The 25,914-nt window shown below is 38.5% G+C and overlaps 1 protein-coding gene across 13 annotated transcripts in view; it reads left to right on the top strand.

Moving 5' to 3' along the window:
* The window catches only part of MAST2 (microtubule associated serine/threonine kinase 2), a 194,344-nt gene that overhangs the window by 118,195 nt on the left and 50,235 nt on the right, over window positions 1-25,914 (top strand). For 11 of the 13 annotated variants that reach the window (XM_056355609.1, XM_056355603.1, XM_056355601.1 and 8 more), the window contains 5 exons: window positions 6,588-6,679; window positions 13,442-13,517; window positions 15,970-15,990; window positions 18,540-18,618; window positions 24,211-24,365. In XM_056355609.1, coding sequence (XP_056211584.1) covers window positions 6,588-6,679; window positions 13,442-13,517; window positions 15,970-15,990; window positions 18,540-18,618; window positions 24,211-24,365 — 423 coding nt within the window. The remainder of the gene's footprint in view (window positions 1-6,587; window positions 6,680-13,441; window positions 13,518-15,969; window positions 15,991-18,539; window positions 18,619-24,210; window positions 24,366-25,914) is intronic. The other 2 variants (XM_056355602.1, XM_056355610.1) reach the window with 1 other exon arrangement.

The following is a 25,914-nucleotide window of genomic DNA, read 5'->3' as shown; positions in this document are numbered from 1 at the left end:
TTGCTGAGTAGAGAGTTATTTAAAAAGCAGTTACGCTACGTGAAGCATTTAATAATAGAGTTGGAGGAAATGAGAAAGTATGCAGTTATGCTTAGTTTTCATTAAATCATTCCTTCACACTTTGTGATGTAACTTCATGGCAGTATAATGCATAACACAACTGAAGTAGGAGATAGTGATGCTTGAGAAGGTTGGTGTATGTTTTCCCCCATTAAGTATTGTCTGTATTTATTCTGGGGTGTCTCTTCCATAATCAGATTTTTTTTTCTTTTTTCTTTTTTCTTTTTTTTTTTTCTTTTCGTACAAGAAAAAAGATAGATTTTGAGTGTGTTTGGCAGGGAGGAATATTTCAGAATAAAGTGGCTTGATTTAGATGAGAATGGCTGTACCAGTCATTGTAATTTATTGTGACATTTCATTTTGTTTGGCTTTGCAAAGTTGTTCGTATGTTGTTAATAATGCAGAAGGTCTGGACTATACAGTGTGGTGTAAGCAGGTGTGCACCAGCCTCAAACATTAGGCAAATTAGGCATAAATTTGATGTTAACTGGCAATTTTAGCCTTTTCATTTGTGATTTCTTAGCTTGAGGTGCTGCTGCTTCTTGACAAATGAAGTAGGAGGGTTTATCTAATATATAGCTTGTTTTAGATGAAAGGAAAATGGTCTTTCATGCCATAAGTTAATTCCTAAGCACTAAGATGTTAATTTTCCTTAAAACAAAAGAATCAGTGTACACCCAACTTACCACGTGCTTTGGAAGCCTTACATTGCTCATCTCCGTGCTCACTTCAGTTAATGTGTTTGTTAGCATGCTGAAATGTGTGTTGTGGTGAAAAAAGACATTCTTCATGTGTTTTTTACCCCACCCCATGCTCTCTTTGGATATCTGTACAGAACTGCAGCCCACACTTCACAAGTTGACTGCATCTCTTGTCTTCATGCTCCTTGTCTCGCAGAATTCACATCTTTCTACAGTCATCCACACAGTGACTCTAATTTGCTGGCACCAGCATGAGGCATGGGAGCACTCCCTTCACATCTTTAATACTGAAAGGGAAGGACTTCAACGACAGAGGCAGGACTTTCCTCTGTTTTTGTGGCAAAATGAAGTCTTCTTCATTTTCCAAGATGTCATCCATGGATGACTCTACAAATCTTCTTCCTCTGAAGCAACTCATGCATTGCACATACCCGGATTAATAAGAAATAGGCATTTAAAAAAAGGAGGGAGGAGGATGAAGCTTTTCATCCTGCATGGAGCAAATGCCTTTAGAGTGAGTCTGCAGCAGCCTGTCACCTACAGCAAGCCATACAACTTGGAGCAAAGCGTCCCGTTTAAGGATGTTTCTCTGCTCATGGGACTTAATGACAGGAAATACGTGCTGCTTTCTTGGGTGACACTGGGAAGAGGATAGTTCTGTGTCTGTTGTGATGGAGAATCTATCTGCGATCATTAAGTTGCTTGTTGGATTGCACTTCCATCCTTTGGGTCTCAAGTGAGCTTAACTGCATTTCCTTAAGAGGAAAGAAGTAGTGTTTGTTGTAGGAATGTGCAGACCACCAGACCTACACCATGAATAACAACACTTTTTTTCCCCGGTTATTCTAGGATGAATAACTTTTAAACTATTCTTGAACATAAAAAAAACCTATCAGTTGAACCAGATGCTTACTTATTCTTATCTATTTTAGAGAACTAATTATCCCTGTTGTTGGTAGTGCTAAAGCTTACAAAATTGCTTCCATCTTTGAATTACTATAATTAAGACAGTAACTTCCACATCTAGTTAACATTTCTGTGCAGCTGGTGCATTCATTGACATGCAGATTTTGGATTTTGTAAATTTTCTGCCATTGTGAATAAAAATTTTAAATACTTATTTTCATTTCCAAAATGCCTGTTTCTTATAAAGAGGTCTTTGTAAAGCAAATCAACTGAAACCAAACTCCTGTAACATCAGAGGAGAATCTAGTGAAGTTTGGTTAGGTGACAGTACATTTTAGGAAAATATGTAACCACAGATAGCTTTTGTAGGTATGATCACCCTGAATTTTGGAACCCATTTTGTAGGGATTTAGGGTCACTGAATTACATGTCAAATCTGGAACAAGTCTGATGTTGGACTTCTGAAATGTTATTTTGAAAGGAGTTATTGGTTAATGCAGGAGTGATCCGGCACTCTGACATCCTCAGATGGTTTACAAAACCAAAACTCTGTAATTAAAAATTACTAATGTGAACAAATGCATTAATGATTACTAACCAAAATGTCATTTAAGCTGTAATTTTTCTGTACATTTTTTTTACTTCAAGTTGATTGCTGTCTAAGTCTAAGGGAAGACTCATGCAATCGGTGCTAATCTTGTTTACTTGTACATTGAGCAGCTTCATCTGTGAGAAATCTGTGAGGCCTGTAGGTTTAGATAGATTTTGAGAAACTTCCTTATCATTATTCATTTCTAATAAGCAGCAACGCTATGGAATTACTTGATAGTGGTGGTTGGTCATTTATTTTTAAATTGTTTTTCTGTGGCCCTTGCTTTCATTACATGAATGCCTCATGGACGTTAATAGATTTTGCTCAGCGAGTTGGAGATATCCCCAGAGTAAACTGCTAAAATAAAGGATCAAATATTGATCTGTGCTGAAACTGAAACACTGATTTCTTTTTTAGACTGAAAATGCATAGAAAGTAAGGTGTGCTCATGGTGCCCGTTTTAGAGGCTCGACAGAGACTTGTCTGTTGGTGCCTCGGAGGAGGTTTGTTAGGGTGTCGCGGCCGAGCACCGGGGCTGCGTGCGGCTCGCAGGTACGCCACCACATGTTCTCATAAATAACCCCAGCCACGGGTGCTGGCTCCAGGGTGCATTTCAGTGGGTCCAAAACCAGTGTCCAGTTACCAGACCCACGTTCGATGTCCTGCAGTGTTCAGTTTCAAGAATGTGCTGGGAACGCTTCAGTCCACGTAACAAATGTTATTTTTACTGCAGGCAGTGAAGTTAACTCTAGAAATAGTAAAAGCTCCATTTCCATAGTGATGGCAAAGGCATTGTTTCAAATATTTCATATAAACTATCCGTTTTGCTGTGCGTGTTCGGAATTAAATCGAGTTGCTGTTGTGCTCTCACAGGTTTCCAGGCTCGGTTTGAGGGTATGTGTGTTCCTGGTGGCAAAGGCGGGCAGGGGGTGGCAGCAGGGGCACTCGTGTTGATAGCCCCCTGAACCCTCCGTTGCCTGGAGCCTGGGTGGCACGGAAACTCTGCTGTTCAAATCGTGCTTTGCCTAAACTGGAAGACCTGGAGGGGATTTTTTCCCTGGAATTATGAAGTGGGATCTGGAAAAAAAAAAAAAAAAGGTTAACAAGGCCCACACCAAACTGTGAGAGGAAAGCGGGGTCAGGGTACAGCTTGTCTTGCATTTAATGAAAAAAGCAAAACTTTGGCTTATAAACAGATAATAAAGCTTGGAATCTCTCTGGACTGGTTAAGAACTTTATTTTTTTCTAGTTAAAATGCTTAGAGATGTATAGGTTACCTTTTCCCTTTCTACTTTCTCCTCCTCCTGTTTTCTTACTTGGATTGAGTTATCTTAAAGGCAAGGAAACATCTAGTATTGTTTTTGAGAATTTGTGAACAGTAATAAACAATAATTAATGCAATTTAAAAGGTTAATAACATGGTCTCCTCATTATCATTGGCCTTGTAGCTCAGTATTCAGCCTGGTACCATCTGTCTGGCTAAAGTGCATCTTCCAGGAAATAGTTTTTTCTTGATTTGAACTGTTTCTGCCAACACTGAAATCAACAAGTTTGAATTTATTTGGCACAAAGGCCTGGTTAAAGCCAGCTTTGCTTCTCTCATATTTAGCTGCTCTTTATGAGGTGCTCAAATGCTGTCACGGTGACTTCTTGGGGGAGATCGCCCAACTAGCATCTTTATATTACCTCCTCCCATCCCTTTTGTATTTTTGTGACACTTTTTCTTTCTTTTTTTTTTTTTTTTTGTATTTTTGTGACTGCCAGAATTCCATCACTCTTATTCTGTAGTTTCTCTGGGATTCCAAGATCTATGAAAAGTTTTATGTGCATATCCAGAGGGCTCTTGCCAACCAGTAGAGAGTGTGATTGTATTGGTCTGTCTATTTTTCTCATCATATAACGTGGATTCAAGAAATTAGATATTCTGCTTTTAGCCTCTGTGTTTAAGCTTTGCTTTATTGCCAACACACATGGTTCATAGAAATGGCTAAACAGGCCTAAGAGATGTTCCCCCTTCCCAGATTAGAGATCCAGGGAAGTTGAAAGTTATCCAATTTTGAGGGTGTAAAGAGAACAGTGTATTATTCCTAACTTGGGGCTAGGCTTTCACGCCAAGCCGTTCACTCCTCTGGGTACGGTTGTGTAAACCTGACCTATTTTAACAGGTCTGGCTGTGCCTGCTCTCCAGCCACTTAACCCTTTCTCTTTTGGTTCCATATCTTTGCAAGAACAGCGGAGAAAATGGGTTTGTGAAACTCAGTTCACTTTGGCAAACGCGGGCAAGCAGTTAAAAGGCTGGGACAGTTTGTGTTCCCCTTCATGCTGTGATTTAAATATACCAAGTTTCCATAGCCAGCTCCAGACATTGCTGTGGTAAAGTGTATTTTAGGAACTCTCTTTAGCAAAGGAATATGACCATAGAGAATGAAGCTCTGTGTTCTCACTGTACTAGTGCTTTATATTGAGAAAGATCTTAAATTATTATTTGTATTAAAATACCCAGGATTTTTTTATTCCTTACATAGTAATATACATTATATCAGAATGCTGAGGACTTCCGTGTTGTGAGAAAGATTTTCTGGTAATATAAACATAATGATCATGTGGTATTAATGTTGGATTTAAGTATTCTGGTTTTTTCAACAGTTACTGGAATAGAGTAACTGAAAACACATTAAAAAAAATAAATCCATAAACTGAGATTTTAAGCATCTTAAAATCAGGCTTTTAGGTTTTCTGTATGATGTACACAATGGCAATCAGTTTTTGGATGGACTGTTGTTGAATAATACATGAATGTAAATGGAGATCGTATGGAATCAGTTGGATAATTTTGAGGAATGCTGTAAGTACACTAAAGAGCCTGAATAGCAGTTAATGGTGCTTCAACTTTATTACTGTTTATTATAGTTGGCAGTTCAGTTGTATTTTTTTCTATATCAAGTTCTCTAGTTTCCTATAGAACAGCAATAAAAAAGCTTACAAATAATAGTCAGATGCACTGTATCCTGTGACAGCAAAATAGTTTTGCATTAAATTGTAGTTCTTGGCAGTCTGAGGGTGTTTATTGTTGGGCAGCTCCAGAAGATCAGCCGGTGCAGGAAGGACTGAGGCAGGCGTCAGCTTTTGGACTCTGCGAGCAAACAGGCTTCACACGCGCCTGCAGTACCCCAATGTGGAGCTTCACAGGACACCTCTGCAGCTGGGCTGGCAGTGTCCTTGTTCAGCCTCTGCTCAGCCTTCCCCGCTCCTGTCTGTTCTCCCGCCCCCTATCAAGACCAATATGATTTTAGTTACCTGTTTTGAGAACTGCTGAAGTAAGCAGAAATGTTTCTGCCATCTAGAAGGCAAGTTAGCGGTACAATGAAGAAGTGTACTTAGCTGTAATACTTGGTCAGTTGGGAGACTTTGCTGGGAGCTTGGGCTGTTAATTCTGTTTAAGCAGGAAAAGTGGTGATCAGGAAGCGATTTAAATACCTAGTTGCTCTTGTTCACAGTCCCCATGATTTAGAAATGTTTCTCTTGCCCATTACAATTACTTTTAACATCTTTAGAGCTAAATGTTTGCTACTAGCAGTCACGGGCTGGGAACAAATGGAAGAACACATCGTTCTCTTCATTTGGCTAAGTTCTGAAACTCCAGTGGGGAAAAAAGTAAGTCTCAACTGCCTCATACAGAAGTGTCACTTTCTTTGCTGGAACAAAATCATGGCAGTGAGTGGAGCTGATGCGGCAGAGGGCTTGTCTGAAACTTGCGTTGCAGAGTTCTCTGTCATTATTGCTGCACGTATTCGCAGAGAGTCTTGAATCTCAGATTTTAAGTTCATAATCCTGCTCAGCTGCTGAATTGTGCTAACACTTTTTTTTTTTTTCTTCATAATTTTAACTCTGCCCTACAGAATATATTCTGGTTTCTTACAGTAATAGCCAATAATTGTAACAGATTTATTTGCTAGGTTGGATATTGGTAAGAATGTCTGAAGCACTCTGGGGTATTTTGTAGCTTTTTGGGTTTTGTGTGATTCGTAAAGCATGAGTTGCATGTATTTTGTGAATCAGGAATGTGTTGTTGGCTATCTCTAGTGGCCTAGATACTTGAGATACAGTTTTTATATTGCTTCTCATGTACTAAAACACTTCTTGCTGACAAAGAACCTTTTGGCCCTGTATGTTTACTACTTTGCAGGGTCACTAAGATTGAGAGTGTGAGGAAATACTGACCTAAATACTGAGGGATTCCTCCTTAGCTGAAAGATGTTCTGCAGGACCTGCCTTCACAGCTTTTGTTGGTCTGACCATGCCTTATCGTTTATATTTCTTTCTTTCAGCTGTCGGACGAGCAACAGAAAGAGTTTGATTGTAACATCCAGCACATCTCCAACTCTCCCGCGACCACATTCCCCTCTTCATGGACATGCAGGTAACTGCCTAGGACTGCTTTACCTGGGGATCGTTAGGAAAAATGTCAGTGTTCATTATAGTGAGTTTGAACATATTGATACTCTGCATCAAAATACGCTCTTTTACTGTAGTTTTTCACCTTTCTAACTTGTAAGAGGGTCTTCTCATTTAAAAATAAATATTTTATGTCCTCATCTGTTCTGTACTCCCTAGTTTACTACCATACCTATCCTCCATTCTTTCTGGAGGATTCAGTCCTCTTACGTTCTGCAAAAGAACCTGAGATGGAGAATGAAGTAAAATAAAATTAAATAAATACGTGTAAGTGAATATCTTGGTTTGGGTGCTCTAGCATGATTAGTTTGTGCCAGGATTTAACTGCAGTTCTCACGAGAAGAGACACCCTGCGTATTTCTGTGTGCCTCTGGCAGCCTGTCAGCTGTGCAGTGTGCTATCTTATGGTCTCTATCTGCTACTTAGAGCGACAGGAGATGTTTAGGATTCTTTTCTTTGTTTACATTACTGCCAGTTTTACCATGGAAGCAACTGGGAAATGCGCATTTCAGAGCAAATGGGCAACTGCTTGTTAGTCATTGAGGTGAAGTGTGTGGAGATGTTCTTTCTGTAGAAAAAGAAAGAATGATTATTCAGCCTGCAGTAACCACAGATTTTCAGAAAGGGTCACACATGCAGATTCAACAGCTTGCCTGAACAGCATGTTCCCTTGACATTTTTATTGCTGAGGGAGGTAGGTGATGTGTGACTACATTGGTTTTGATATTTCAAAATGCCAGAGAAGATGGTTGGGCTTCAGGTATGGCCCTAATGGGCACCAGTCAGTAGCGTGAAACAGCTTGAACATTCGTGGCACATCATCCACGGTGGAGCCTCTCTGGAAGTATGTCACTGTTGCATGTAAGACAAGTAACTTGTTTTCACTATAATCAGACTTTCCTCCTCCTACATGGCAGTATGTTCTGTAAATACTTTCTGGAGATTGAAACTAAGGAAATGCTGAGAAAGAACAGCAAATTGATAGTGGCTCAACTAGAAGGAGCCATCTGCTTCTATTTGCATCTTGAGGGGTGACATCCAGCCTGTTGAAAGGAGAAAGAAGAGCAAAGTTATTGTTCAGGAATGCCCATGACAGCCTCAGCCACTCTCATAAAAATCTTTCATAAATGTAAGTTTTCATAAAAATCTGTCATATTAGCTCAGAATGCTATAAAGCCCAGTCATGGAAGGGTAGGAAGTTACTTTAATTACTTGGTTTGTTTTTTTAAATTACCCAGAATTTTCAAATCAAAATGTTAAAAAAAATTTAAAAGTTATATATTAAACCAACTTTATTTTTGCTTCAGAATCTCAGATAAAGTGCAGGGCCAAAAATTTGCACAGGGCAATTCCATCTCACATCAAACTCCCTCGGTTCTGTTGTGTGTGTGATTGTGATAGTGATAGCTTTATAAAATTTGACTCCAACAAGGCATTTTTCTTGGTAGAGATTCTCTACTTAGTTACATTGCACTCTTTACTTTGTTCTTAGAGTTGATGTGTATGTTGGATTTACCACATTCTAAATTACCTGTACAAGCCTTTAACTGAAGCGATAGAGAAAGGTGCTCCTCAGAATGTGAAGGAAGGGTCCTTGCTTGGCAGATTGCAAAAAGATGTTGACATGATCATTGCTTGGAAAACAAATACAGAAATGTTCACAATAGAAACATTTATATTTTCTTTTCCTTTCTTTTGATTTGCTTTTCTCCTCTGTCTATTTCAAAAATGAAAAATTGCTTGCAGTGGTTTTGATGCTGTCTCAGGCTTTACAAGCTTATCTTTTATGAGAAGTATGTAAGTGTCTTCTAGAAACAAGAGTAATTAATCAGTGGTATGCCATTTTTCTTTAGCAGTAATTGTCAAATATTTCCATTTTTTGTTCTGATGTTGCATATGGGACTTAAAATTTGTTAAAAGGACATCCTTTGTGACCTCCAAGAGTAGCCAGTAGAGTACAGGAAGATAAATTACTTGTAGTTAGAGTTCTTCACCGGTAGTATATTTAGGAGTCTTCCCTGGAAAAAATAATTTATTCAAGAGACAAAAGCACATGAAATTTAGAGTAGAGTCACAAATATTTTCTTAAGAAATACCATATATGAGATATGAATGTGAGAACAGGCTGTGATATTTGTTTAGTATTTGAACAGAATCTATCAGTCTGTTTGTTCAGGCACATAGACTGATAAGTTACTAAGAAATGCTGGTGCCTCTCCCTGGCCTCTTTTGTCTGGAACATGCTCTTCTTAATGCCCATTCTGAACCTCTCTTATGAGTCATAAGGAACAGCAGGCATGCAGAGAAATCAGGGAGGCTTTCTAAAATGTTCTGTTCAGAAACCATTCTAAAATCAAGTCCTGTATAGCACTAGCTTCAGGAATTATTCTTCTGTATGTAATGTAAAAGTCAGTGGGTGTGACATAGCACAGTTGATTGTCCATCAGGCAAACCTACCTCCTAATGAACACTAATCCAGGCTGATAGACTTACTGTCTGAAACAGCATCCAGATAAGATGCCAGGCAATTTTATATCCTACAAAATTCAGAGGAAAAGTAATACTTAAAAGATCTCAACATTTGAGGTTGAAGTACATCCAAATGATTTCAACTCTACCGTGAAACCACTTCTGATTCAAGAACACAATGGATTTGAAGTGTGCTAATTCAGTTTTTAAATTGTATCAAGTATTTTTTCCAAAATGAGCTGGGACATCAGTATAGATAGCTGCAGCTTGTTAACTTTGTAGGAAAGTTACTCTGCTTGTTTAATCTCCCAAACTTGAAGTGCCCAGTTCTAGGAATACAGGTTTCAAAATTTTCCCTTTATTCTAAATTCTTTTTCTTTTAAAATCAGAGAGGGGAAAAAACGTATACACACATGTTCCTTACATTTGTTTGTATTTCTTTGAATCCATTTTTAAAAATCTGAAATTTACAGAGAGGTTACATCATGAGGTTGATTATTAAGTTACTATTAGATTATATTTTAAAATGAAAAGCTTAAAATCAATCAAAGAAGCAACATCATCTCTATAATTCAGTTTGAAAGAATTACAGCTGGATGATTGAAGTTCAGGCTGTTTTAAAATTTACTTGACACAACTGTAAGGTAGCCAGGTTGCTCACTGGCTTCCAGTGGAGACACTTGTAACTGCTGGGACCTTTGTCCTGCTCCCGTCTGCAATGGCAGGTGGAGGGAGCTGCTGGCAGGCAGCACTGTGGTACTGAATTCAGTTGTTCTGCTCTGACACTGAGAGTTCGGTTCCACCTTCTGGCAGAAAAATGGCTATTACTAACGCCTCTATTTATGTATTATTTTTAGAGCGAGCAGGGTATAGAACATGCCACTCCAGATCCTGCCCTGGTTATCAAAGTTGCGGTTCATCAGCATTTCACGTGTGTGATCCTTGGATGGTGTGAGAGCACCATGGCATTCACTATATATGACAGGTGGCACACAGGGCGCTTAAAATTTTTTGATCATTTTGAGATTTGTGTGTGCTGGAAGGCAGCGAATTTTGTAGCATAATGTTGGTATATACTGTGTAGAAAACCGCAACAACTTTGTCTTTTGCATTTATTTATTTTTCCAAATCTCAGAAGCAGGTTTTACAAAATGGTTCTAGTGTGAGTTTTTGGACTTATCACCTATCTGATGAATGTCATGTTTGTAGATGATAACTGAAACTTTCACCTATCTGTTGCCCATAAGGTCTGTTTTTGTATTTTGAGGGTAGCAGATGTACAGATGCTTTGGCTGCATCCTTCTTCCTGCATCCGGAAAATGTAAAGGTTCACATCTGAATTATTAACGTTCGTGTAACTGTGTTGATTTACCTAATGGGCAATCATTCTGTGTAACAGCCTCCCTTGAGACAGAGTTGTTTCAGGTTCAGTAGTAGCCAACTATAACCCTTGAGCAACAGGGGAATTTACCTTTGCTAACAGAGTAAGTAGAGTTTCGATCAGCCTTGGTGAATGAGACTACTGCACTAAGGCTTCTCTTATTAAAATTCCTTCAACTACAGCAGATGCAGCAGTACTGGGAAATTTTAGGAAAAGTAGTAATTCCCCTTCTCCCTGTTGTTGTTTTAAAAGCTTCACCCAGACTTGAATTGAGTAGAAAAACTAATTGCTTTTCATTTTAAAACTAGAAACAACTCACAGGGGATCTAATTAAAATTCCAGTGTCTGGAAGGAAATATGCCATATAAATCTGAAAAAGCAGTTGCTTAAAAATTAGTAGTATTTCCGTACCAGATTGTGTAGGCTCAGAAGGGTTTGAACACCCGCATACTTAATTTCAAGATTTAAAACCTGTCATTACCCAATTTGCTCAGTTATTTTGAAATCCTATTTTGATCATAATCTGGAAAGCTTACACAAGATTGATGAAGATATAAGAAGGCAATGACAGTTCATTGTTTATAATAGCATTGGGCAATGGGCTTTGTGTTCAAAAGGATCATCTTGACACAGTAGGGTTCATCGGCAGTAAAGCTTGAAAAATGAGAAGGCAAAGACCAAGGTTCCTACTAGAATGAGCAGCATTCCTTGTTTTGTTAGAAGGTCAACATAACGGTGGAAAGGCCTCAGTCCTGCTGCATTTCCTCCTGATCTAAAATGCTCCTTCAGCTTTCTGCTAACAGGTGAATGGTGACCCTAACCCTACCCACGTGCTGCTACCAGGACACGTGTGGTTTGAGTTGTTTACTTTGTGGCTGTCATAGCCTTCTTCCATCTTTCTTGTGAGCTTGCAGTGCCATCTAGACTGTCAAACCGCTCGGTCCTCTCTTAATTCAAAAGTGGCGTAAAGTCTCTGTTTTTCCACTGTGACCGTAAAAATTAAAATGAGTACAAGCTTAATAAATGAAGCACCAAAAATTATCTAGTTACTGATTTCTGATCACTCTCTCCCCTTCCCACTTGGGATTTACTGGGAATGGGTTAAATGGTAGCCAGTTCTGGGTGAAGACTTACATTGTGTTGTTACACTGTGAACTTGTTGTTACTTCTTAACTAACAATACAAAAGAAAACCAAGCCAAAGGAAAATAAACACTTCGTTTTTAATTTAGTTTGCTCTTGATGAAGCAGATTGTTGAGTGGTCTGGAATTCACTTACCTCTCCCGTTCTCTCATCACCCCTTGACACATGTTAGATCAGCCTGGGGCTGCTTTAGTCTCAACCAGCTGCTGTTTTTCCCCTCATGGGCTTGTAGACCAGATGGCATTTGCTGGCCTGTGCTGTGCTGTGGCCATCCTAATCCCAGCAGGTATCAGCTTGTTCTTCTCTCCTCCTCCCTACCTGCCCCGGCATGCGTGCCAGGTGTGCACACACCTTGCTCACAGGAGTGGGGAGATGCTACTGCAGATTTTTGTGAACCATTTGTATACCTGAAGTGTGAGTTCTCTTCAACCGAGCACAATGCTTCTATTCCATTTCTGCTCAGTATCACAGTTAAGGCGTATGAATAACTTGGGTTGAAATTAATGCAACTTAATTACGAGCTTCAGTGCAGTGCTGGATGGGACAGTAGCCTTACAAACAGTGCTGGCTTGAGGGGCAAGGTGGGAACCTAGTACTTTGCCCAAAACAGAGAAGTCCTTTGCAGATGACTTATCATTGATGTTTGACTTTTCAACGTGACTTTTAAAATAAATCCACTTTATATGGGATCTAAATTTGAAAACATTTGTGATGACCGCCGTTACATACCTTGCAGTGTATGGCCTGTCTGGTATCTATTTAGTTTTCCTACTGCTATTTTAATGTTGTTTTATTGTCTGTGCATAAAGAAATTGCTGTTGGCTAATGTTTACTATGTATAGTTTCTCTTTTGTGCTTGTATTAAGGATCTGAAAGAGCAAACCACTTAAGAATATGCCCAGTAGATAGCATACTCGCTGACATGAAGCTTCTAATTCATCCATAACTTTCAAAGGTTTCTGCAGTTAGTGTGTAAATGATTCTGGCTGTCAGAAAGGCTTTCTATGAAATGGTTGCTTTTTCCTTTGAAATAAAATACATTGCAATATATCACTTATCACCAATATGCTTACACATCATATGACAAAGCCCAGAGTAAGTATTCTTGTGCCAAGAGAAAATTGTTATTTTTTCCTCACTGTATAAATTCACTGGAGCTTTCATTTTCATGGTAGAAGTATTATTTCAGAAAAGTGGTAGTTAGGGCAAATGCTGCTATGTTATAGCCAGATCATTTTACATACGTATAGTCCTTTTACTATCCTGTACAGTCCCTTTGATATGTCTTTTATTTCCTCAGTGAATTTTGCATTCAGCCTTGATGTACATTGTGAATAAATGCTTTCTCGCTATTTATTATTGCTGGAACTGTCATCAGTGTAATTTCTAACTCAGTTTTTTCACTGAGAAGTGTTAGGAAAAGTTTGTATGTAGAAAAAACTATTGCAAAATATTAAAAGACTATATTGTGTATAAGTGATATATTACTTACCTGAAAGCAACAAAGAAAGCATACACCTTAAGTTATTTTAAAAGGAGACAAAATACTGATACATCTGTATAAGAATGTTTCTTTATCAAACTAATGTTCAAAAGGTCAGAGACTCAAAGCTCTGTATTTTCAGTTATTTGTTTTCAGTTTGTTGCAAATTGAATGAAATGTTTTTGGGTTTGTTTTGGGTTTTTTTGGTTTGTTTGTTTTTTTTTTTTTTTTAATTTTATTTTCTCAAACAGGTAGCAGCCCTTTGGACAGTCCCAGGAACTTCTCTCCAAATGCACCTGCTCATTTTTCCTTTGTTCCTTCCCGAAGGTAAGGCAGGATCTATTCTCTTTGGACTGGCAAACATAGTCTGTATACTTTTATTTAGAAATGGCCTATGGGTTAGAGGTTTTGTGATTGTGTTTTACTTTCTGTGATGTTTGCAGTTTTATTTTATTCTTTTGGGTTTAGATCTCAGCAGCACCCAGAATGCTTTTCAGACCTAGAAGAAGATGAAGTAAATTAAGTAGTCAATACTGCTTAGGGAGGCGGCAACATTCTCCCAGAATGGCATGTAGGATGTATGATATGACACATAATTTAGTCATAATGACATTAAACCCAGTTTATGATTGGGATAGTTGTATCTTAGTTGTAGTCCTAGATGTTCTCACTGAATAACTGAGGTGTATTCAAAGTGTACTGATCTTTGCTGTGTCTGCACAAAGATGTAAACATACCTAAAATTAGGCATGCACAACTGTGTGTGCATTCATTCGCTGCCTGCTGACTGGTAGTAGCTTTTTAGTTTTCTCTGCTGTCTTGGGCATTGGCGTCAAGGGTGTATTATTGCTCTAATGAGGAAAATAGCTGATAATTGAAATTGCAGGTTTACAAGAACCTCCAGAAGAGCAGCAGCATTGAGAGACCTGAATGTAAAGCTATCATCTGTCCTGCAGTGAATGCTAGACAAATGCAGGTCATGCTGTATATCAAACTGGTGGAAAGAAATCTGATACTGTAGTGATGAATTTAGTGTAAGGAATAGGACAGAAAGAATAAAGACAGCTGGGAGAAGCAGACAAATGGTGCACTGAATGTTGTGTCCCAGCAGATAGGCAGAAATGGATAATGATACAGAAAGTTAAATGTGGAGAAATAAACAGGGAAAACAGAGAGATCCCAAGCAGGGTTTGGGCATAGCAGCAGGATTGCTAGATTCAAGTGTGGGGAAGGTATTTTGGATTTGCTAGACTCTTCCTTGGGTGAAAAAATGCAATCTGTGTTAAAATGATCTGGGAATGGGAGACGCATGATCATCCTGAGAGGAAGTAAGTTTTCTGAGAATGACAGATTTGGCTTGAGGGCTACTTAGAAAAGGGATGGGGCTCAAAACTTCAAAGCAGAATAAAGGGTTAGGATTTGATGAAATAAGGTACACCCTTTATCTGAATGGCAGGTAATACTGGAGCATTTTTGCATTGAGGTGATTTGCTAGAAGACCTGGTGTCCTTGAATACTGTTTGAAGTGGACTTTGGTCTTCAGGTCTTACATAAGAAAAAAACTTCATACTTGTGTGTGAAGTGCGACAGACTGGATATATATTTTCCTATTGCCTTAAAGGGAAAAAATAGTGTTTTACTTGCTGGTAAAACATTTCAAATGGACTCGTAGTATTCACCTTTATTTTAAAAAAAGGCCTCTGGGCCTGAGCTGGGCATATTCAATAAGTTCTGTTGAAATCAGCTGATTTTTTACCGGTTTTTACAGTATCTGGAGTTCTGGAACCTGGAACACAGGAGGAAAGTTGCAGCTGAAACCATTGTAAAAACATATTTTTTTCACATCTTGCTTCAATTTGATGTTTTAAGTACCACTGCTTTCTAAAATTTCAAGCAGCAAATAAATGTTCTAATAATAAAACTCTGAAGAGTACTCTTTCATACTTTTTCACTTTTAAAATCTAATTTTTAATGAAATAGATGAGTATAGTCTGTCCTGTCAAATACTGTGGTTCATTTGACAGTATGCATGTTGCTCTCTGTACTTCTGTCATTGAAAAGAACACTTAAGCACAGCTTGTTTTAGAAACTTGTTTCTATTTTTTACTTGCATTACACCCTGAATAGCTATGCTAGCAGTACCAATATGTATTTATTAGATTATCACATAGTGGTATCAGAATAACTTCTATATGATCGCTTTAAGTAATTGCAAATGTGGTGCTCTGTTACCCCAGACAAATGGGTATTTCACTGTACTCTTTTGAACGGCATTGCATGGGTCTTAAGAGATGGTTCTTACCTGATTTTGTCCCGTTGCCTTCACAGAAGTGATTTGTTGCTGATTTTCTGCCTTTTATATTTGGTGTAATTTCTTCATTTATTACCCTGTTCGGACATTGTTTGTGATTTCCATTCTTTCATTGTAGCCCCGTGATGAGTTGATTTTTGGAACAGAGTAGGAAATACATTTGGAAAACTCATTTTATTGTAAAGCCAGTTTCGCTACAATGTACTGCAAGATTGTCCATAGTCTGAGTAGTGATTAATCATAAATCCCTTGCTAGACACCCTTTCAATCATTGTGTCATAGCCACAAAGTTAGCGTGTTCAGGAATCCTCCCGTTTGTATAAGGGAATGTATGGTTAATTCTGTTCATGTGCACTAAAACTGATCTTAATGGAATACCAGTGACAGCAGATGAAGTTTATTTCAGAAATCGTATGCATCTTTTCCTTCTCCCTCTCTCACTGTCATTGTATAATTTCTCCCATACAGCCATGGACACAGAGCAGACAGGTAACGTGTATGGTATTGCTACTGTTTGTGTGTGTGTATGAACTACGCTTCTGTGCAGCTGAGCCTGCGTCCCTAACAAGTTCATGCTGTAATAACCCCATTTAGGCATTCAGCTTCTGTTCTGTGGTAATCAAAACAGGAAACCTTTGCATTTTGGCGTAAAATGATAAACAGCGCTCTGGAGGAGATGCCTTGTTCTTCTAGCACCTTCTTGCTTTGAAATTGATCTACTGTTCATTAAATAACATTTAGTGCCATAAAAATACCTCCTTAAGTAATTAAAATGCTATTTTAAAGGCAAAATCTGTTGCTTGCAAGTTTTTATTGTGCTAGCAAAGGGTCTACAATTAATAAAAGACCTAAAACTTTCTTTCCAGGTATGTTTTCTTGATGCAATATTGCATGAGGTCTTTCTAAAAATGTATTTATTAACAAAACACTGAAGTAACTTTGAAACATTTTGCGTAAATGAAGGAGGAATTTTCTTTTAAAGTCTTTTTCCCACTGCCTTTGATTCTACTCTGGTCCCACTTCTTTCTGCTAGACTAGAGCTGGTATGTGTTGTCCTGACTGCATAGCGCATTGCTTGCACAGATTGCATCAGCAGAAAATAGCCCAAGCATTGAAGAGGTGTCCTGTAATTTTCTAATTGAGAAAGATTATATTTTTTTAAACTTTGTCAAAATGAAAGTTCTGATGTAATTCAAATACACGGTCTAGGCAACTCAGTAAAAAAAGGGATTAGGCTTTCCTTTTGCAAAAAAGATAAGTGACTTGTGCATTCTCGTCTAGTGCTTGAGGAGACAGGAACATACGGTCTTGCTTTGGGACTGAATGTCCAAACTGAGGTTGAATCAATGACCTAAACGAAGACCCCAGTACCCCTGTATGTTTACAAGAACCTGCATGAAGATCGTCTGACCACATCATGCAGTGACTTTATAATGCTGCTATTTGTTGTTTTTCAGGGATAAGAAAGGAATTTCATTTCTCTTGGAATTTTTTGAGATTGTTCTTTTACGTGTAATTGTCTTGCCAAAGAAATCACCTGTGGCTAAATGGGGTTTAGCTATAACATATGCATGCAATAGAAATCTGCATTACAGCTTGAGTATTTTTTTTTTAAAATGCATGAAGCATGAGTGTTTTTAAAAATTCTTTTGACGTAATATTCTTTCAGTGATGTAGAACAGTGAGTTTATTTCCCTCTCATTCTAAGATAGATGACAAAGATTATTAGTGCGTATCAGTGCCTGAAAATAAAAGGAGCCAGGTCTGGAAAAAACATAAACAGGCATTTATGTCTGGGTGTGCACTGAACTTTTTTCTTAAAATGAGGCTTCATGGGTGTGGATAGTGAGATGAGAAATATTACTGTGAAGATGGCAACAGTTGCGTTTTCTAAAAGCAGTAAGCACTATTTCAGACCTGTACCAAACATCCTATTTTATAGGATAAATACATAAATGTACTTTATCTACATGTACCAACCCCACCCCCGCAGTCCTTCCAAAGTAACTTAGAATGGTGAACTGTTCTAATTCAGCTTCACTTTATGGCCAGTTACTGATAATCTGCTGTAAGAAAAGAAAAAAGAAAAAGGAAACTGATGTGAGGAAGAGATGACTTTAACATCCATCCCATCTGCAACAGGACACATTTGTCCATTATGGGACACAAAACGCATGCGAGACTGAAATGAAATCAGAGGCAGAAAAAGCGCTGTGAGACTGAGCTGAATGTGGTTCTGTTTTCATCCTCACCGAGGCGGGTTTTGGAGGTTTTGGTGGTTTCAGGGAGGCAATACTGATTCTCCTCAAAGGAATCGTATAGTTCCTCAGTTTTGATGTTGGTAAAAGACCTTCTCTGCAATATCTCCAGGATGTTTTGGCTGTTTTCTCTGAGGGTCATGTTTCTTTGGCTACAATAGGGAAATAACTACTACTGTTATATTGATTGGAGAAGAAAGAGGCCCTAGGTGAGGTTTCTGTGATTGCTGTCTCCTCTGTATTTTGAGTGGACCCCTTGGCTCTGTTCAGATCTGCTGTAGTGGATTTAATTCACCAGCTGTGTCAGGTGATGTGCTAGGCAGTATGCCTTCTGACCAGGTAAAAAAACCAGTCAGCTTTCAGTTGATTCTTGATCTAATACGATTTTTTTCCCCTCAGTTTTAAACTTTTATTTGGAAGACAAGGAACCGCATAAGTCTTTTTCAAAGAAGTTTGAAATGAGCTGATTTCACTTATCTGTTTCAGAAACTCCAATTTTTACACAACTGGTAGCATTTACAAAGCCTTTACTTAATGCAGGAATCTGATGCTCATTGGCTTTATTTTTTCCAAAGTCACTTACTTTTGCTTTTAAAACTTACCCTAGCTGCTTTTTCACAAAGGTCATTGTAAATATGATACCTGATTTATCTGAATAAATTGAGGCTTTAATAAAAACATGAGGTTAAGAGATTTTGGGGGGAGGGGCAGTATGCTTATTTCCCCCAAGAATTAGCCACATTATCCATGACAGTAATTTCCCTTACTTCTTTTCCCCAGAACGGATGGACGCCGCTGGTCCTTGGCCTCCCTTCCTTCATCTGGATATGGAACAAACACTCCCAGTTCAACAGTTTCAGTAAGTGACACAGACTTTTCCAAGCAATTCAGTTTGTACAAATACACCCTAACAAATCAGCTTCTGAGTCTTTACTAAAATATCTGATCTTTCTTCATTGTTTTGCTAACATTATTTAATATACTAATTATTTTTTAAAATTATTTTAATTATTGGTTCTGCTGCTTTTTCTTCCATTTCCCAGCTCCTATCATCTTGCACTTTGCCTGTAGCACTGGTGAAATCCCAGTGCAGCACTTGGCTCAACTGGTCAGTTGAGAGGCACAGTGCCTCAGAAGGACTCTAAGTGATAGTGCATAATTACAGGCCAGCTCTCAGCTTTTTTATAACTGCAAAATTAAATTCCTATCTGCTTTCAAGTTCTTAGTATGAAAACCTCTGCTGTCAGGCTAGCAGAAAGAAAAACTGATAATCCACATGTGTTACTCAATTCCAGTAATTTGAACCTAATTGAATTGAAAAACCAGTAATTGAATCCTAATAAAGCTTTTCATTTTCTTACAAGTCATTAGAAAGAGTGGCCACAGTTTGCTTGATTTCTGTACTTTCAAAAGGTTAGTATGTCATTAATACCAGTAAGGTAGCAGCACTGTGTTAACCCTTGTAACTCTCAGATACTTCATACAATGAATCTTATTTTTTAGTTTATGCTAATTAGATGTTGTGATTGTCCACATAACAATCTTGCAAAGCCAAGCATAGGAAAATTAGAAATGTTGAGGCTACCTGTACAAACTTAATGTAACACACTTCTGTATGTGTGTTACGGTGAGTGTCTGCAACTGTGTGGTCACGTATCACTGCCTCTTTCCATAATACTTCTACTAATCGTTTTGTTTTATATATACTATTTAAGGTATGTTCCTAAAAAATTTAATACTTGCATTAATTAGGACTCAATACTCCATACTATACAAATGTTACACTGAATGCAGTATTGTTGTTCTTGTGTGCTGTTAAGTTCATCCGTAAACTTTCCAGTACCTCTAAAAACACAAATTTATCATCACAGTTTCTTAGGAGATGAGTGTTAAAATCAATCTATCTAACAGGAGAAGAATTTGGTGTCAGCAGTTCCCTTTTAGTATAAATTGATATTGAAATTTGATTTTGCAATGTTAATCTCATCTCTGTAGCTTCATGTGTTCAGACACAATCCCACAGACTCTAGTTTGCAAAATTTCCACAATTGTTATCTTTTGTCCTTCAAGACTGTTGGTTTTGAGGGTTGGTTTTGGGGTTTTTTTGTCCACTTATAAGGCAGGTGACTTGGTTTCAGTCTCCTGTGGGAGAGGTCTCGGTATGTGTGTGTACAGATATATGGGCACGAGCACAAAAAATGTGGAAGAAGTTTTTGTCATCAACATGAAAAAGATGCTGCTGGTTTTGCTGCCAAGGAATATTATATATTCAAGCACCTGAGAGCAACTGTTAGAAATGAGCTCTGCTTTTGCCTTCATAGTCTTAGATTAAATCTTCCTGGGTATAAGCCATGGCTAAGTCCTCTTCTGGGTGCAAGTTATGAGAGCATGCAGCAGGTACAGTTACTTTCTGTATGGATGACACCCAAATAGTTTGATCATGGGTAGTCACTGTGAGAGCTTCCAAGATGCCTGTGAAAATGACACCTTTGGAGATCAAACTGCCTGCAGAGTTTTTAAGTCCTTCTTACCTGTGGGTGTGATCAGTAGTTTTTGAAGAGTTTATAGTTTGACCAGCCCTTGGGGAGATGTCCACGAAGAGAGCAAAACTAACAAAACCCCTAACTTTTGGACTTAAAAGTCCTTGCTTTGAAATAGGGGCATTAAAGCTACTTTTAGAAAGTTCTCAGCTTTCTGACATGGGAAAGTAAGTATGTTTGTCTCTTGTTATGTTCCCAGAAATAGCTAGATCATTTTGATTGACGTTTTTCTAGGGGAAAAAACAAACAACCCAAGAAATCTGAGTTAGATATGTCTCACAGAAAGCATCAGTTCAAATGGTGTAAGTATTATAAGTATTGTAAGCAACAGAAAACTGGGTGGTATAATGAGAAGCATGAAGTGATAGTCATACATAGATCTGATTTCACCTTCCTGCAGGAAACAGGTTAAAACCTGTCATTCCAAGACTTTTTTTCTCTGAATGGCCGAGTCTCTCACCTCTTATTCTTTTGCTGGTTCAGCGTTACAGTCTCAGAAAGACATTGAAATGGGCTGTTTAGTAAGCAGTGATGCAATTCTTGCTATTAAACTTAATATTACATTTCTAATCCAATACTACTTATTATTTTTCTGTAACAATACTATTATCATAGTATTTTGTAGATCAGAATTAATTTGAATTTATCTGAGTAACACCTCTGAAGTTGATAAGCAGTATTATTCCTGCATAGACTTTAAAACTGAAGTAAGAGGTACTCAAGGGGCTTGTCAAAAGGGCACAATGAATTAGTGCCACAGATGTGAGTTTAGAATTTTGGGCTTCCATTTGGTGTGATCAGTCCTCAAGGTTCCATTTCTTTTTCAAGCAAGGTAGAAGGAAGCTGGTAGATGTTCCTTCTGTTGTATGTGTCAGTAGGAAATGAAATATCAAGAAGAGTGTCAGTTCTGTGTTCAGCTGGGCTTAGTTTCTGTATGGCAGTTAGAGCTGACCTGCATCTCTGTGGTCATAGCTGCTCTACCAACCAACCAGCTGAAAAAACCAAGACATTCACCTAATCTAAACTCAGTGGAAGCCTGTAGATACTGCTTTATTTTTTTGCTTCCAAATGAAGGGCGACGCTTTTAAAAAATACGCATTTACTCTTTTCGTACAAATCATGAAGACCAGATACAGATCATCAGACCAACACCGAAAAAGCTGGAGAAGACCTTCTTTCAGGTTACATGAACATAGAACAGTCAGTTGAATGGACTAATACATACTACTTTTAAACATCTAATCTGCTATTCATTTTCTAGATGCAGGGTTAATATATAAGCTACGGTAGTATTAGCTTGAATTTTTTTACTGAAGAAGAGTATCTGCATCTGTAATTAAGACACCAGGGGGATGTTTGTGTTAGTCTGTTTAGTCTGCTGCAAATTGAACACAGTGATGTGATTATTTAAAGATCAATACTTCAGAAGTGTTTCACTTTGCTTTCACGCTTTTTCAATGAAAGGCTGTACACCTTAAGACTGCTAGAGAAGCCCTTGGCCAAGGGAAGTTAGTTTCTCATAATGGTCTTTTTCTTCAGGGCTTTCTTTAATTATTCTCTGGAATTACAAACTTTGTGATCCGATTGCTTTATTGCTTTTAGGGAGAGAAAGTGGAGGGAGTTTTTGTTGGGTCATCCATGAGTTGACTAGCATTGCTTCCCCAGTGATACTACTGTTGGGAGACATAAAGTTTTTACTGCTTTTTCTAGACTACCAGTTTTGATTTCCCCACCCCGCCCACCCCCCCGGCCCCCCAACTCTAGTAACTATGTGCTAACCTTCCTTAATGTGGTAGTTGTAGTTTAATTTTGTTTTGAATAAGACATGTATTTGTAATGCCAGTACTAGAGTACCCACTAATGCAGGTTTGTAAGACACTGTCTGTAGCGCTTCCTGCTCTGTTGCAGGATCTGTGTTATTCATCATGAATGGGATGTCAGCTGACATGTACCTTTTCTTTGAAAACTTGATGTTTTTTCATAGGCAGGTACTTCCTGCGTCTTGTATTGTGTAAAACGCAAAGGAAGACATCAGAGAAGGCTCTGAAAGTCAAACAGGGCTTGCGTTATTCTGTACTACAGGGAGAGAACCTTTCCTGTATTTGGCATAAGTAATGTGCACAGCAGAACAGTTGTGGGCGTAGGGGCTATCAAATACCCAGATTCTGTCTTGGCTTCAGTGTGGATTAGACCAGTGTAAGCTGATACACCATCTGGATAATCATCACTGTGTGGACACTGTGATGGAGATGACTTCCCAACATGATCCCTGCACCTAGACCTGCCTGAAGAAAAACATTGGAAGTGGTGGCTTCTGGTTCGAGCCACACTTGGGGAGTTTTTGCATGTCCCAAGGCTTTGAAGGGGGTTCTTTTCTGTAAATACCTCTGTGCAGTGCAAAGGGAGTGGATCTAGGGTCTGTTGCCAATTATATTTCTGTCAAAGAATATGATCGTTAGGTCTGTAAGTTCTCACATTCAGATCTCCATCTCAGGTTTGGCTAAGACCGTGCTAGGATCTGCAACAATCTGATTAGTTTTAATGCAGTTCAAGTGTAGCTCTTCTTGATAAATTTGGATGTACCTATTTTAGGTGATTTCAGAGTATTTTCTCTTTGCTATCAACATTACAAACATGCAGGACTTGATGAAAAGCCTTGTCAGCATTTGGCTTTCATTGCTTGGTCATACTGCTTAGCTCTCTTTTCCAAAACCCATCAACAGCAAGTAAGTCTAGAAAAGCATGCTAGGCGGGTTAATTCTTTGGTCATACAGGTTGTATGACCTGTATAGTTCCCTCCTACCAATACTTCTGGTACTAGGATGTGGTGCTTTCCAGTTTGGGTGAGGGTCATTGTAGCAAAAGGGAAAGTTTTTCCACTGGAACAGTGTACCTGATTAATTTCATCAGATCAATGTTCCAGTTCCAACCTTAGAACTTAGATTAGGATGATGTTTTTAATAGGCCCACTGGTGTTATTCAGTGCTACTCTGGTTATTCAGCACTTATTTCTTTTTTTCTTTTCTTTTCAAATAGTTTTTTTAATTTGTCCTTACACAATACATTTTATAATATATTTCTAATATATTTTCTATTGTAAAATGGAAAGGGGCATTGAAAAATCACACAAGAAAAAATGCATTCACTAGTTGAACTACAGCTTTTTCCCTTAGTACATCCAATACTAGATTTTATTAACACTTCCCACAAATACTTGCTTTAATCTCAGGTTTCTTGAGGTTCAAAAATTAACAGTTTCATATCCAGCATTATCATAGGACGTGTCATAAATGCATCAATTTATTTAAAGATTAATAAGCTGTTTATAACAAGAAACTGTTAATCTTACAACTCTGCAAAGACAGCTACTTCCAATTTATTATTGCCTACTTGGTTAGAGAAAAAGCCTGACGGATAAAGGAAGGGAGAAATAAAATCCTGATCATTTACAATAACAATTTCCGATGAGAGCCAATAATCAGCAAAACCTCTCATGTCTACACAGCTCCATAGCATTCTGCATGCCAGTGAAACTCCTGAGCTAAGAGAGCATGAGGGAAAAGGAAAGAAAGTTGCTCACCACTCCAGGAACCTCCTTGTCCTTCCCAGAGTAGCTCTGGTACTCACGTACCTTCTTTTCTGTCTCCCGATAGTAAATTACCTGCATGATCAGCTGTAATGGTTCCCTAGCCTTCTCCCGAAGTTTTCCTGATCTCACCAGCTCTGTCATTGTATGTAAGGGTTGGCTTAGCCTAATGAGAACAATAAAAAGAGGCACCTGGTCTGATAAATAGCTTTCTTTTCCGCTGGAGTGTGCAGTGTCTGGCAGAATCCGTTCCTCTTCCATTCATTAGCTGACCCCTATGCATGCGTTTAGTGCATTTCTTTTCTGTATTTTTTTCTGTACTCAGTCATCATGCTCATCTCAGGAGAAGCTGCACCAGCTGCCCTTTCAGCCCACGGCAGATGAACTTCATTTCCTGACAAAGCATTTCAGTACTGAGAGCATCACTGATGAGGAAGGGCGTCATTCTCCAGCCTTGAGGCCTCGATCTCGCAGTCTCAGGTGAGCTTCAGCTTGTTTGTTGAATTTTTAAGATGTTAGGCATGTGTTGCATTTCTATGTGTGTTTTCAGATCTAAGAATAGTCATTTGTAGTTGCTTTGTTACATGTTTTTGAAATTGTTTTAATCAACTTTTAACCCACCTCACCTAATCAGTAAGGATATATTTGTTTTACATTTGACGCTGAGTTTTGGGCTGTGAAATGATTAGCATAATCTGCTTTTGTATCTTCACAATAACTCTATGAAAACATGATCCGCAAGCATCTTGGACTAAATCTATAGGATGTAGATTTCCTTTAGTGAAGTTTCTTCTCAAAACCTTGCTGCATTAATATAAGGAAGTGGTTGACAGTCACTGTTAATAACTTTTCTAGCAGTGTTTCTGAAGGGGTGTGAAAACTAGAGGAGATAACGTCAAAACATTAAATCAAATTGCACCCAAGAGCAATTTTGTCATAATGCTGAAATATTTCTCCTGCATTAACAGTTGAGTAATTTTTACTATCGCTTCAAAGAACTGGTGGTTCAAAGATAACTATCCAGGGGTTATTTCCTTGTGCGGTTGGTTTTTCCATACTTAAACCAGAATCAACTCGAACTTCATCTTTCACAGAACTACAGAATGACTGAGGTTGGAAAGGACCTCTGGAGGTCATCTTGTCCAAACCCCTGCTCGAGCAGATCGCCCAGGTTCATGTCCAGACGGCTTTTGAGTATCTCCAATGGCAGAGACTCCACAAACTTTCTGGGCAATCTTTCTTGCAGGTCTCTTAACAATTATGTGGAGTAAATCCACAAACATTTTGTATCATGGCAAAAGCCTTAAGTTCTGCCACGCATTTTGTGCTGGACCAAGTTAGTGAAAGTCTAGAGATGCGTACCTCTAGACACAGCATCTTATGAAAGAAAAAGATTTTATACAAGCGGGGAACAAGGAGGTGAGGTCTCCCTTCTGCATCTCACCTGAGGGTATCAAAGGTGGATATCACCTTTAAATTAATGGACAAGATTCAGAAACTCTGCCAGCTGGAAATACTGAATCAGTGTGCCCAGCTCAGGACCTTGGCTGGGGTTTGTAATAGGAGGAAGGGAAACAGGCCAAGATAACAAAAAAATCCATGGTGAGTATCATGTCATGGCAGAGCTGACCTTTCATGATTATTTGTAATTATTTGTATGTTCTAAACTTCAGTGCAGGCTGCATGGTATTTGCATATGGACCTACTAAGTGTAGTTACACAGTAATCTACAGAAGTAGGTAAGTACTGTGGGTAGTAGCACACTTAGCCTGTGATCTCTTTGCACATTGCCATGTAGTAAAGGACTAGTTACGTGACTTGTACTAAATCTCTTCAAACAATAGTCCTGCTTCAGTCCTCTTGCTGTCACTCTTAACGCTGACTATTGCTGAGTTGTAATTGTAGTAGTACTAATTCTTTATAGATAAGTCAGCTACTATAGGTAGACAACACGTCACTAAAGTAATTACTATTCTTTCTAACACAGACATATTAGTGTTAGCATAATGAAGTATAAGACACTCTTGTT

Source organism: Falco biarmicus, chromosome 11 (genome assembly GCF_023638135.1).
Source record: "Falco biarmicus isolate bFalBia1 chromosome 11, bFalBia1.pri, whole genome shotgun sequence".
NCBI classification, from domain to species: domain Eukaryota; kingdom Metazoa; phylum Chordata; class Aves; order Falconiformes; family Falconidae; genus Falco; species Falco biarmicus.
The sequence above is the reverse complement of the archived record's forward strand: the minus strand, read 5'-3'. Positions and strand labels throughout refer to the sequence as shown.